The sequence below is a fragment of the Canis lupus genome, chromosome 21 (assembly GCF_048164855.1).
Source record: "Canis lupus baileyi chromosome 21, mCanLup2.hap1, whole genome shotgun sequence".
In the NCBI taxonomy this organism is placed as follows: domain Eukaryota; kingdom Metazoa; phylum Chordata; class Mammalia; order Carnivora; family Canidae; genus Canis; species Canis lupus.
This window is the reverse complement of record NC_132858.1, coordinates 24322607-24337679: the sequence shown is the minus strand read 5'-3', so window position 1 is coordinate 24337679 and position 15073 is coordinate 24322607. Positions and strand designations below refer to the sequence as shown.

The following is a 15073-nucleotide window of genomic DNA, read 5'->3' as shown; positions in this document are numbered from 1 at the left end:
GGATGGTGCACAAGTGCTCCTGGTACTTACTGCAGTTCTCTTCGTCGCTGCCATCAGGACAGTCCTCGAACCCGTTGCACTGGAAGCGGCCAATGATGCAGTGGATGCCACTGGCACAAGGGAAGAAGGTCGGGCCGCATTTTGACTTAGCCTTGGCTATGGGGAGACAAGACAAAGAGCAAGCCATTAGGAGGTTAAGTTTTCTAACCACTTGCATACCCATCCCACTAACTCTAAGGGTGCAAAGGGGTCCTTTCACATTTACCTGAAGTCCTGAAAGATCTCTTACCACCACCACCCACCACCAATGAATGCCCAGCCAGACTGAAGCCCATGTGCACCACCCTTGAGGAATGGGGTGGCTAATCCCGCTGTGTCTGCATGGCCCTGTACCAGCAGGGCTCACTCAGAGTGTGCTGAACAAAGGAATGAACAGGGGAGCAGACGGGCGATGGATGAGCCTCCTCTTGAGGTGCTAACGGATCACTCATAATTCATTCCCTGACGGTCAGAAGTGTCTACAGGTACCAAGTGCTTCCCATACTAGACACCATGGCCAGAGCTTTCCATGGATGATCTCATTTAATCCACCCACCAACCACCCAATGGCCTGGTGTGTAGAAAAAAATTCAACATCACAGGCCTGAGACGGCTACCCTGTAGAGAGGCTTGCCTGCTTCCAAGGTTGGCCCTCGTGCGGCTGGCATCTGGGAACCTGGATTTTGTGAGGGCTCACACCACCTTCTCCTAAGAAAGGCTCGCTGCACCTAAACTATTTATGCAAACAGTGCAATTTATGCTGAACACCTGCTTTTCTTCTGGGAGTTTGGGATTTGGGTACATGCTGGGCAGACAGTGCTTGCGTAACCAGCCCCCGGTAAAATCCCCGGTCGCTGAGTCTGTAATGAGCTTCCCCAGCGGAAAGCATTTCTCACGGGCTGTCACGACTTGTTGCTGGGGAATTAAGTGCATCCTGTGCCACTTCACTGGGAGAGGACTCTTAAAGTTTGAACCCAGTTTCTTCTAGACTTCACTCCATTTGCCTTTTCCCTTTGCTGCTTTGGCTTTGTGTCCTTCTACTATAATATATCACAGGACTATATGCTGAGTTCACTGAATCCTCCCAGCAAATCACTGGGCCTGGGGGCAATCTTGGGAACCACTGGCAAAGACAGGTATGCTTCTTATCCCCACTCCAGAGGTGTGCTTTGAGGGTAAAGTGACTGACCCAAGGCCACACAGCTAGCAAATATGACATGTGGTGAGACCCCGGGCACTCAGATTCCAGAAGCCAAGCTCTCGACCAACTCAACTGCCTATCTGTCATTTCTCACAACAGAAACCAGACTCCTGCTCAGAGAAATTCTTCTTCCCCTCCTGCTGTACAAACAGTTTTAACAGAAACTGCTGTAACTCGGGCTTGATTGAGTGCCCAGCTAACCAAACAGCCCTGTGGGGTAATGTACTTCCCCGTTAATGGTGCTGACTGCTCTGGCTTGTGATTACGGGGTATAAGATCAGATCTATTGCTGCATCCCAGGTAGCAGGCCCCGACTAGCATCCCTCTCATCTCCTGCCTTAGAGGCAAGACCTGTGGTCCTCAAGAAGGAAGGGCATTTCTTGGAAACAAACAGGCTGTATATTACCTTCATGTTCCTGCCATCAGGAACATGCCAACTTTGGCAGCATCATCCACAATCAACAGGGTTTTAAGGCCTGGGACATGCCTGGGTTTTAAAAATCCCCATCACTGTTACAACCTGGAACTTCCATAATGGTGCTGGTATGCTTTTCAAAAGCACAAACTTGGGAGACAGTGTCTTGGGCTCAAATTGTGGCTCTGCTTTTTATGAACTTAGGCAAGTTTCTAAATATTACTGAGTCTGTTCCCTCATCAGTAAATTGGAGGTAACATCCACCTCCCAGAGCTCTAGGAAGGATTCAATGGGATAATCTATACGAAATGCTTATTAGCACGGACTCAGGTATATAGTAGATGTTCAATTAATGGTAATGCTTATACTATTTATCAATCATCATTACAGAATTTTAAAATTACTTTAGAATTTAATTTTACTTTACTTTAAAATTACTTCAGGCTAATTTTTTTTCCTGATTGCCAAAGTCAAAGAAGCTCATTCAAAACAAAACAAAAAAACAAAAAAGCTAATTCTGGAAGATCTCTATGAGCTGATATGAAATGATCTAAGGATACACTGTTAAGTGGGGGGGAAAGCAAAGTGCAAAGGAGTATCTACAATATTTTAACCCTCTATATGAGCTCTATATGAGGAAAAGAAAGAGATATAAGAAAATGTATACAGATTGGTTCATTTGTGCAGAAGACACACAGGAATGATAAATCAGAAACTAAAGAGACTGGTTATGTATGGGGGGGTGGGTAGGAAAGAGGTGGAAAGAATAGGGAAATGGGATTAGAACGAGGCAGCTGGGATGAGTCTATCAGCTCTGACTCTTAGAACCCCAATATTTTACATACCCAAACAGTAAACAATTAAAATCATCCACATGTGTGTATGCGTGTGGATATTCAAAATGGGATAGAAACAGCAAAAGCGAATGCAACTGGATTACAGAGGAGTAAGCCCACCACACTGAAGGGTGTGGGGAGAAACAGAACCAGTCTATGTAACTCAGGAATTTTTTTTTTTTTTTTTTTTTTTGCCTGGATTCTATCAGGCTAAAGAAAAAGAATTGTACACAAATAGAGCACTCTACTTTTATTTGTCACCGGGGTATGGATTAGCAGTTCTGAAACTACCTTTGTGTGCACTTGAACTCAACAAATAAGTAAACAGACTGCAAATAAAAACCATGAGGCTTCTCACTCTCAGAGGAAGAAGTTAGAAATAAGGAAAGTAGAGGGGCTAAATGATCCCTGAAGCATCGGACTGGAAGTTAAGGCATCCGTACAAATTCAAGGTTTGTAAAGATAGACAGATACTTAGATACACAGACACACAGACAGAAAGATAGATAAAGAGAGAAAAATATATCGATCTGGTGTGTATGCCTGGGTTAGCATATATACATGGATTTCCCAGTTCCGTCTGCTTAGAAGGATAAGAAGCAATACGCTCCAGTAGCAAATGAGCACACCCAGCACCAGATCGTGGTTTCTAAATACCATTATCCAATAAAGGGAACCAGAGCTCCTTGGAGAAGCAGTTAGTTCCCGGGGGAAACCCAACATGAACCTGGAGGGTCTTGTGTTGCCAAAGAGGAAAGAAGTGCTCAACATACGATGGAGGCATGTCAGAAGGACACGGGAGTCAATGTGAAGGAGCTCCCCACTGTGGTCAGAGCTGTGACACTCTGAGTGACAAAATAATCATAGTTTTGAACTATAACCCAGAGGAGACGAAAAGTATCTGTGAGTCCATACTGGCATCATAGATCGTTGGATAAATAAGTAAATGGGGAAGAAGGGATTTTTTCCTTATAGAAGAACTCTAATTATTAAACAGAGAGCGGCTGTGCAAAACAGAAAGTCACCATTTAGCAAACACCATGGTAACAGCTGTGACAGGCAAGACCCAGAGGTGGATGCTCAAACCAGGGGACGAGCTGGCCTTGCTCTGGCCACCAGATCAGTGCTGCTGATGGGCTCTGACATCAGAGAGCTGCTTCCTTGTAAACTTCCAATTGAAACGTCACTGCCCTCCCAGCAGCTTAGAAAAGCCTAAAGCCCGTATCCCAGCATCGTTCAGCCCTGAAACCCCTCCAGCTCACACCTACCCATGCTCCCTGCCCGGCGATGCAGGCCTCCCTGTTCCCCGGGGAGCTGTCGCACATGCTCCCACCTCAGGACCAATGTGCACCCTGCCGTTCCCTTGGCCTGAACTCTTTCTCCTAGGGTCACATGGCCCAAGCCTCCACTTATACAGACACTGTATCATTGACCCAGAAACTCAGACTCCCACCCTCCACCTCTCGAGCCTTCACTCTGCTTCTTTCTTATCCTTCCTAGGAAAGGACGTCACCGGCTTTGTGCTGTGCTACTTGAATGATGAACAGATGCATTTGAATACTTTCACTCACCACTTTTCAAGGAGCTGCCCTATATAGTGTGGACCCCAGGTAATAAATATTTTCTGAATATACAGATGAGCCTATACGAGAGAGTGGGACTGGGTAATAACAGGTAGCTGACTCGATGCTTCCCATGGGCGAAGCATTCCACTCCAGGTTTTACAAATACCACCTCATTTACTCCTCACAAAAAGCCTATTTCACAGATAGGAGACCTGAGGTCCAGAAGTGAGGGAGGAGCTTGACCGTGCTAGGAAAGCTCTGGACTCGTCTGCTCTTCTGCCTCTTTAGACAATTCTAAGGCTCAGGCCAGCTCCAAAGGATCAGGCTTTAGGAGACAAAGAAAAAGAATATGAATAATTATAAATGAATTAGCCACCATTCAATTAACCAGCTCTCTGGCCTTGCCCCTGAGCCCTTCTCAAGAATCACTAATGAGTCGCGCTGCCTTGACGGCGATGCTCAGCCACTGGCTCTGTCGGGGGGGAGCCGTCCTGCAGGATGTACATCTGCGCCGTCGGACGCCTGCTAAGGCCACGGGCCAGCCGGGTCACAGGTGGCCAGCCAAGCGCCTGGCTGAGGCTCCGAGAGAAGCCAGCCGCTGACAGCAGCTGTCGGCTGCTCCTGCCTGCACGACCCACTGCAGGGCTCGGGGGTCCCTCCGCTGGCCCCCATTTCCACGAAGGGGAGATTTCAGCAGGAAGCTCAGCAGCGCCCCCAGCCGACAGTGGAAGCTTGGCTGTGTCTGACGTCACTGACGTGGACAGGGGGACTCCCTGACACCCATCACCCGGAATTCACTATTTTTCGAGGACCTGCTCCGTGAACTTTTCAGGCTGATGGCTTTTCGCTAGCAGGGGGAGACAAGAGCCAGTGCTCTCCTGGGTTGGTTTATTTCCTGGTCTGTGTCCTCTCCCCTCTTAGGGCCTGGTTGTCACAGTGACTGATTTTTACAGGTTGGTAAAACAAATTTTTTTTTTTACAAAACGGGATGGGGGTGGGTGAAGGACTAAAACAGTTGCCAACTTCTTATTTTGCCAGCAAGGCCATAAACAAGCAAATCTGCAATAAGCTCTCCCTGCCACTGTCCTAGATGTAAAGCTGCTTTGGCCTCCAAAATGCAGGACCAGTGTCTGGGGATTACATGAGGACTAGAGGGGAACCAGGAGACACCCCGGTGTGGCCAAGCTATGAGACCCCCAGAACAAAGACCCAATCTCTATGTGCACAACAGCTGGAGCACATAGCTTCGTTCAGTATCTGAGGCTCTTACCACGGAGCGGAAAACTGAGGCGTAAGGAGGCAGTTTGAGACTTGCCTGAAGTCACACAGTTATTTAGGGTCAGACTGGGCTAGAATCCAGTTCTCAGTCCCCAAGTCTAGACTCTTTCAACTAGAAGGTGCTTGAGGCAGGGTGCGATAGAGCCACGGCCTGCCAAATCCCACCTTGGGCTTCAGATTCAGGTGGGGGGCCCGTGAAACTGAAAGCCCCTCTACCACATGGCCAGAACCTTCCAAGCCGTGGGGAGAAACACTCTGGAGCGGGCACCACGCTGCCAGTCTGGCTGCCAGTCTGCCCAGAAAGGGCTCAGGGCTGCTCGCTGGTCCTGGAGGATGTGGTGCTGCAGCATGGCCCTGCTGTCTGCAGCTACTGGCCCAGACCCTCCCCACAGAGTCACCCCACAACAGTCACCAGAGCCCCTCCACTCAGCCAAAGCAGCCAGGAACTCGTTCCTCAGGCCTGCAGCATCTCGCAGGCTGTGGCAAGAGCTCAGGCCAAAACCACGCGTATCTGGGGTCTCTCTTCCAGGCATCTGTAGTTGGCCAAATGAGCAACAGCTGCCACCTCCACCCCCGCCCTCCCCACCCCCCGGCTTGCCTCCAATTCCCACTCCCAGATCCTGCCAGTGTGTGCCTGTGACAGCCCAAAGAACCAGAAGCAGGAGCTTTAAGGTCTTTTGCAAAATTGCCATCCTGGCTTTTCTAAACCCATGACAAAGCTCACCATGAAAAATTCAAACTACGGGGAAAATATACAAGGATAAATGTGAAAACTGCCCTGAACTGCTGCCACCCAGGCAAGGCCACTGTGGCCATTTTAGTAAACACACTCCTGCAGCATGATCTCAAAAACTAGTGCGTGCAAATGGCTCGCCCTAGGACCTCAGTAAAATGTAGTAGTAGGTCTGGAGTGGAGACCGGGATTCTGTATTCCCAGCGCTCCTAGGTGATGCCAACGCTGCTGGTTCCAAGTGCTTCACTTCCGAAGAGCTAAGGACCACGGTGTTGTTCATTGTTCTACCTCCAATGCCCAGAGAGTGCCTGGTTAGCACACATTACTCAATAATTACTGAGTAAATTAATAAAAATCTGAGCATATATTTTTACCCACATGCACCCCCAAAACACTATACTATCCTAAACTTGCTTTTGTCATTCCCAATATAGTGTGACATCTTTTCATGTTGATAACTACAGGTCCACGCTATCACTTTTAACAGCTACTGGTAATTCTAGTGCACCTCTGTCCCCCCTTAGTGCACCTAAGTCCCATTATTGATGGCTATTTGGTGTGTTTTCAGTTAACACCGCACACACAGATGCATATACTATACTCCCCACTTGTACGACATCTCTTTAAGGTAGAAGTGCGAGGTCACAGGATGGGCATAGTTCACATTTCAGCACCCTTTTGATCACTGACTGCCTCCTCCCAGAGGAACGGGGACTGTCTTCTGGCCACAGATGGCTACAGGAGAAGCCTCCGGCCCCGGCCTGTCCACCTGAGATAGGCCGATCCTCTCCTGCTGGCAAAGATATTCCTAGAAGCCCACAGGCTGAGAACACCCCACAGTTCCCAAGTGTTTATGTTAAGTTGGTTCTTCACTGCTGCTGCTGCTGCCGGTGCTCTATTATTCCCCATTTATCTCTGTCTCTCTTCATTTTAACATCTGTGTATTTCATTACTTTGCAAAGTAGGGGACATTCCTATCCAGTCAAGGAAACCATGACTCTTCTTTTTATCTTTTAAATTTTGCAGCGGGCACAGAGCATCAATCTTTGCTGGAACCAGTTTCCCTGGGTTACACTAATCACGAGCTGATGCAAAGAGTGTCCCTCCTTTCAGGAGATGCTCCTTGAACTAACTTTCCCAGGCTGCACGATTGGTCGCCTCTAAGGGCCCGACAAAGGCGCAGGGTCTCACTCCAAGGACGGTCCTGCTTGCTAACATTTCTCTAGAATGTCCTGTCCTGTACAGGGGTGTTTCAGGACGAAGAATGTCAGTGACCCTCCTGCAGAAGAATGTCAGGGCTGCCTCTCCCTTAGGGGGGCCTGCGTTCATGTTAATTAAGCATGGAGCATTCCAATGGACACTCCCATGAGGACACCCCACCTGCCAGATTCCACCTGTATCTTCTGCCCCAGGAACAAAGGACCTCATCTCATTCCTTTCTTTCTGATGTTGCCACAGCACAGACCAGCAACCACTCCAGGAACTGTGGCTCCGAGTCAGTTCTGTGGTGGTTCAAACAGTACTTCCTAACAGAGTGGAGGAAAGACAAGAAAATGAGCCCCCGCGTGCAGGGCCACGAGTCCTCTAATGGGGGGCGAGAGGACGCCCAATCTCAAAGGGAGACAGAGGCCGACCTCAGAAAAGTCTGCTCAAAGGAAAGCAGGCCTCAACAAAAACACTTCACACATAGCTACGGGGGAAACCCATGTAATGTTTAAACAGGCTGAGGTCCTGCTCCTTTATTCATTTCAACAACGTTAATTCACAAACTCTGTGTCATACCTGCAAAGAACAAGGATACGCTGCAGACAGCTCTGCCACAGAGAAAAGCTTGGTGCTGGGGAGACTGTTTCAAGAAGGAGGAACGGTGTGTGCAAAGGCCCAGAGGCAGAAACAACGTGGTACTGGGAGCTCTGAAAGCAGGTCAGTATGAACTTGCTCCTGAGATCAGTAAAAAGTACCTGGTCTGTTTTCTTTAATCAAAAAAGAAAATTTTTTAAAAATCTTATTTCTCATAAATGTGCCACGAGCTAGTTGCAATGAAGCTTACACTAAAGATGTGAGAATTATCTACACTGAAATGTAAGTTAGGAAAAAAAAATCAAGATTATAAAATTCGCATAATTTGAACCAACACACACAATGCTTCCCCTTCTGCCCAGTGTCCCCAAAGTGAATGCCTCCATGTAGCATCACTGGCTAAAAACCTGCAAAAAAGTAATGGATCTAAATGTGCTACTATATTCAGTCCCCTGGTTCATTTTGTAAAATGTCAAACTGTGTGGTTCCTTTGAAAAGTCAAACATGACTTCATGGTTGGAAGCAAGGAAGGAAAAAAAGCCTTATAAAAAGTAACAGGCTTCAAAAAAAAAAAAAAAAAAAAAAAAAACAATATACCTAGGATTCTCTAAGTAGTCTAGGAGAGAAAAAAAGGACAGGTGTTTCAGTATGGTCCCGATGCGGAGGACAAACACCCCAGAAAGCCAAATCCACACCTGGAATTCAAGTCTTTGTACATTCATCATTACCTGGGGGGGGGGGGGGGGGAGTTCCAGCCGTTCAAGTCCACCTGACTACTAGAGTGGACTCCCAAGTTCTATCAATCAGATACCGCAATGCATTATTTCTTCCTCAAACACCATATGGGCTGCTTTGGAGATACATATTGGGGAGTGGAGAGAGCAAAACACCTCAAGCTCATTGGAATGTGAACACAGAAAGAAGGCATCTAGCTGCAACAGCTGCCACAGAACACTGTCAGATGGAAAATTCTTTCTAACCACCTCCTCTTTCGTAAGAATAGGAGATATGCAGCCTGGAGCTTAGAAGTCAGAAGGGCTTAGGGTTCAGAAGCATCTGGGCTTCTATCCCCCTTTTGCCACATAATAGCTGAGACTCTGGACAAGTCACTTAACCTCCCTGGGCCTCAGTGTTCCTGTCCGTAAAAGGGAAATAAAGAGAGCACAGACCTCATTAGTTGTTGGAAAATAATATATGAGATTTTGCATGTAGAGAAGACAGCACGATGCCTGATACCTAGTAGGGATCTGATCCTATCTTCCCTGCCCCAACATGGTCCACGGGTCTACAAACGGCTCTTCTTCCCATCTATGGATGGCGCTAAGAAAAATGACGTGGAAACCAGTAGTATGTTTACACGAAGGCCTCACTCTTTCAGTTATTCATTGCATTCATTTAATTCTCAGGCTCTCTATCCCACACATCGGGCCAAATGGGATTGCAAAGGGAATCAAACATAACTTCCGCTAACAAGCTGCCCCTAGCTAAGGAACACCTGGCCAAGAAGGAGGAAAAACAAAAAAACAAAAAAACAAAAAAAACAAAAAATAAAGAAGGAGGAAACATAGGGCAATAAACAGATCATTGCAGAGATGTGGTAAGTGCTATGTAAGCTGTATAAACATTTGTCTTTCAACACTGTACTACAGTCAGGTTAGAGGTCAGCCTGTCAGGGTCCAAATACTGCCTCCGCCATTTATTGGACATCTGATTTATGGCAACTTATTTCACCTCTCTGTGCCTCCATTTCCTCATCAGGGAAGGGCAATATTAAGAGTCCCTACCTCGCTGGGTTGTTGGGATGAGACAATACAATGATTACTATCTTTCTGCAGCACATGGTATGAGCTGTAATGGTTAATACCGTATTATCTACTGTTACAGCTAGTACAGAGTAGCTATTGTTACTTAACATGATGGTACAAAATACAGTATTACACACAGTATTATCGGGTATCACACAGTATTATTACACAGCATTAGCTCTTACTATTATTTATGACTATTATTTTCTGCCCCAGTCTGGTGGACCCAGGATGCACACAGCACAAAGGAGCACCATGTCAGCTGGCTAGGAGATGAGGGATGCGCTGATGAAGAGGGAGAGGGGGAAGGACCTTCCAGGCAAGATGAGTGATGTGAATAAAAGTTCAGAGCTGCAACAGGGTGGCCCCATCTGCACAGAGATCTGGGAAGGTTTAGAGTGTGCAGAGCACAGATGTGGCAGGAGACAGGAGGCTGGGGTAGGAGAGGGAGGCAGGGATCTGGACACTGATCCCAGGAGCCAGCCAGCAGACATCTTTATGAAGGAAAATGACATGTCAGATCTGTTTTTTATGAAGGAAGTTTTTAGGGACTCACAAGGATATTATGGGGCTCTGTGGTATGGAAATATCCTCCTCACTCCCCAAAAGCCCTGAAGGACCTGAAGGGCCAAGTCTATACTATTTTTTGGGCTTGCAGGAAAGAAGGCACTATAAAGAATAAGGAGATTCCGAGGGCTTGTTCTTGCTCTTTAAAGTAATTTTAAGAATGAAAGGAAAAAACTTAGCAAGTTTGGGATGAGGACATTATCTTGTAACCTAAAGGGTTTTTTTTTTTTTCAGGTTATTTATTTTAACTATTTGTAATGCACACACGTAATGTGCATGAAGGTATGTTTGTATATCTCTATATATTGGAATGAAAATTCCAGAGAACCCGTAAGCAGGAAACCAAGACATTCCCAACTGAGTCTTCTATAGACAAAGTTTGAGAGGAAAAGCTCTAAAAAGATAATAAATAAATGTGGGTCAGATAACTTAGCTTCCGGAGGCTTTTCACTGCTTGGAGGAAAAACTTCCTGACAGTGGATCAGAGTCCCTGGGATAAAAACCAGATGTGGGAACAGACATGTTAGAATAGACTAGTTTCCAGTTTAAAAAGAGTACTTTGATAAAGGCATCATCCAAGAAAAGGTGATAGCCAAAGGACAACTCCTAAGAAATGGTGGCAGGGAGGGAATGAAAAAGAAAAAAAAAAAAAATAATAAGGGAAAGGGGAAGGATGTGAAGATCAAAGTTTCGAGGTCCGAATAAAAGTGAATAAAGGAGAATCTATTCTAGATCACTTTGCATCTTGCTAGGCAATGAGGGACATCACCTTTGCCCAAAGAAGGTCTTGCTTTTCAAAGCCTCTCCCCCACTCCCACTCTCTATCTGGGCCCTTGACAAACGCTGAGTTTTTTTCTTCCTAAAACACTTTCATTTCTGTGCATATTCTCTACCTTCAGACTTGTGAAAAGGAAGCTCATTTCTGATCAGCCTCCTAGAAGTGTCTCTGACAGCCCCCCTCACCTTCCCTGCCCCATACATCCGCACGAACAGAAGCCTGGAGCTCAGACTGTCTCCCTGTTACTGCGACGCCAACACAGAGAGCCATAGAAAGGCCTAGGAGGGAGTTTGATCAAATGGTTGGGAGACCCATAGGACAACGGGCGCTGCCTTCCGAGATATGAGATGAAATCCTTTATTGGCCAACACCAGCAGAGCAAGCAAGGAAAGAGGCAGCTCTGAAAACCTGAGCATGGGGAAACCCCGTCTGTCACGAGGTAACCTGAAAACAACTGCTTCAGGAAAATACTGCTTAGCCCACCACAAATCTGGCTCCAGGAAAGGTTTTTACCAAGGCACCCGGAGGTTCCTATGAGGCCTTCAACACCAGGAATCACAGGAATCACATAATCCCATAGACATCATCTCTTAGTTGCTATGAGCTGGCTTTAATAACAAAACACCGACCCCTAGCTTTTAATTTATCCTCTAAGAGTGGAGACTCAGTCCTGACTACACATTACAACAACTCAGGAGAAGCTTTAAGACCAAAACCAAAAACAAAACCACTCCAAATCAAGGGAACGAGAGTGACTATACCAACGTCAAACAAAATAGAAGACAAGAAAAATGTTCCTAGAGACAAAGAAATGGTCAGTCCATCCGGAAAATGTAGTTATATGCACCTAAAAACAGAGCCCCAAAATACATGAAGCAAAAACTGATAGAACCCAAGGGAGAAACAGATACTTAAATAATAACAGGTGGAGAGCTCAATACCCCACTTTCATAACAGATGGGATAACCAGGCTGAAGAGCAACAAGAAAACAGATGATGTGAACAACACAATAAACCAACCACATGTAACAGACATTCATAGAAGTCACGATCCAAAAGCAACAGGGCACACATTCTTCTCAGGTGCACACGGAACTTTCCCTAGTGTGTTCCAAACCTATGAGGTTAGGTCATAAAAAAGGCTCCATAGACTTAAAAGTGATAAAATCATACAATATATGTTCTCCAATCACAGTGGAATAAAATTAGAAATCAGTAACAGAAGGAAATCTAAAAATTCACAACCATGTGGAGGAAATTATCAATAATTACCAATACCAAAATAACTATGTAGAAATTATCAATGATTACCAATACTGAAATAGTTGAGTGCAAGAAAAAAACATAAATAAGAAAATACTTTGAGATGAATGAAAACAAAAATACAATATGCTAAAATTTATGAGATGCAGCTAAAGCGGTATTGAGAGGGAAATGTACAGCTGTCGGTGCATATTTTTTTTATTTCAAATCCACAAACTTTTTTTTTCCACAAAGAACTTAGAACTAACAAACAACTTCAGCAAGGCTGTAGGACACAAGATGAATATACCAAAATCAATTGAATTTCTATATACCAGTTATCAAATATCCAAACATGAAATTACTAAAACAATTTTCACTTACTATAGCATTAAAGCAAATAAAACATTTAGGAATATTTAACAAAGAAGTACAAGACCTATACACTGCAAACTACAAAATACTGCTCAAAGAAATACTGTTCAAAGAAACTAAAGAAGATATCCCATATTAAAAATTTAAAAGAAAGACATACCATATTCATGGATTAGTAGACTAAGTATTGGTAAAACAGCAATACTCTCCAAATTGATCTACAGATTCAAATGCTTATGGACCAACAGAATCAAATTGAAAGTCTAGAAAAAAAAACATCACTTTTATAGTCAATGGAGTTTTGACAAGGTGTCAAGAAAAGCCACTAGGACAAAAGACAGTCTTTTCAACAAATGGCTGGGACAACTGAATGGCCACATGTAAAATAATGAAGTTGGACCTCTACAATTCCACACAATAGAATATTATTTGTTAATTAAAAAGATGAAGTCCTGATGCACGATTCAACACAGAGGAACCTGAAAAACATCATGCTAGATGAAAGCATGAGACATAGAGGCCACACCGTATATGATTCCATTTTATGATCTGTTCGGAATAGGGAAAATCCATAGAGACAAAAAAAGAGATTAGTGGCTCCCAGGGACTAGGGGAGGAAGGAATGGGGTTTCTTTTGGGGGTGATGAAAATGTTCTAAAATCAGGTAGTGGCAAGAGCTGCATAACTCTCCAAATACAACCTAGGTAAACAAAACTTCCTAAGAACTTCTGAGACCCAGGAGGGTGTTGATATCAGAAATGAAAAGTTGTTCTTTTCCAGGAAGGTACTAAATTGGCCAAATTCCTCCTCAGTTCTTCTGGTCTGCTCCCCAGGCAACACTTGGCAAAATTAGGAATGGGATGGGTCACCTGGATGCTCAATAGGTATAGCATGCAACTCTTGATCTCAGGGTTGTGAATTCAAGCCCCATGTTGGGTACGGAGATTACTTAGAAATAAAATCTTTAAAGAGTATATTGGGGGTGGGAGCGGAAGAGTGAGGGTTACTGGCATCCAGTGGGTAGACCAGGGAAGCTGCTAAACATTCCATAATGCACAAGACACTCCCCTCACTAAATAAAGAATTATCTGGCCCCAAAATGTTAACAGTTTCAAGGGTGAAAACCCCTCTACCAGGAAAAGGTCAATCCTCCTGAACTTTTGCCTTTTCTTTTTTTTTTTTTTAATTAAAGATTTTATTTATTTATTCACGACAGAGATAGAGAGCGAGAGAGAGAGGCAGAGACATAGGCAAAGGGATAAGCAGGCTCTATACAGGGAGCCTGATGCGGAACTCGATCCCGGGACTTCAGGATCACGCCCTGGCCCAAAGGCAGGCACCAAACCGCTGAGCCACCCAGGGATCCCCACTTTTGCCTTTTCTGATTTAAAGAAAGAAATAATTCTCTATTAATGGTAAAAAAAAAAAAAAACAAAAAACAAAAAACGAAACAAAAAAAACCCAAAGGGTTAGGAATCAAACAGAACCTGGATCCAAATCTTGATTCCACTCCTTCCCAGAACTGAGACCTTCGGCAAATTACCTACCTACCTACCCTGGACTTTACTCCCTCATCTGTAAAATGGGACAGTGAAACGAACCTTACAAAGTAGCTATAAGGATTAAATGAGAAGACGCCTGGTATCAGTAAGGGCTAAGAGCTTTCACTACCATAAGGATTGTTTTTTGTTAAGCCCCAAAGTGGCTTAGTACCAAGAAATGGGTGACTGGGTCATCCTAAAATAGGACTATTTTCTCCAGCAACAATTAGTATGTAAACTAGGACATTTTATGAGCTAATAAGCAACTGAGACATAACAGTTGACATTCCTCACTAGTATATTATGCTCTAGCCAAAGAGGGACTGGCCAATTACCCTGTTACCATAGTAACACAAAGTTTCTGGGAGTCTGACTCATTTTCTTTCCAGTAAATGCTTTCTCTTTGTCAGGCTACACTTCATGTACAAGCTCACTGCATAGTGGTGGACTCTCTTCCACCTACTGTACCTAAGATCTCTGCTGCTCAAAAAACCAACTTGTTGTGGAAACAGCACCAAAACAGGACAAGATGACAGGCTGTCACTTGCTATGGGTCTTTGTAATGGACCTCACCCGCTAGTAGTGGATAGGAATGGCTCAGTAAGACCTGCTAAACCACCCAGGCCTTCCAACACCTAATACCAGGCCTGGGAGCCTCTCGACCTCACTGTAAATGAGGGGAAAAAAGATAAACAAACACTTACTAAATGTTTATCGTATGTCTGGAGGCACTCTGGTGGACTTTACCCAATTTATATTACACCAAAAACCTGAGAACACTGACAATCAGAGATTAATGTGTCCAGGGACACACTTTCCATATATATTTGTTTTGCTCCATCGCAACTCATAAATTGTTTGAGTTGGCTAAGGATAAAGAAAAATCAGTAAAAAGACA

General features: G+C 44.8%; 1 protein-coding gene across 4 annotated transcripts in view; it reads right to left on the bottom strand.

The window, feature by feature from the left end:
* Positions 1-15073, bottom strand: part of LDLRAD3 (low density lipoprotein receptor class A domain containing 3) — a 232023-nt gene that overhangs the window by 119829 nt on the left and 97121 nt on the right. For all 4 annotated transcript variants that reach the window (XM_072791133.1, XM_072791135.1, XM_072791134.1 and 1 more), the window contains one exon: positions 31-156. In XM_072791133.1, coding sequence (XP_072647234.1) covers positions 31-156 — 126 coding nt within the window. The remainder of the gene's footprint in view (positions 1-30; positions 157-15073) is intronic.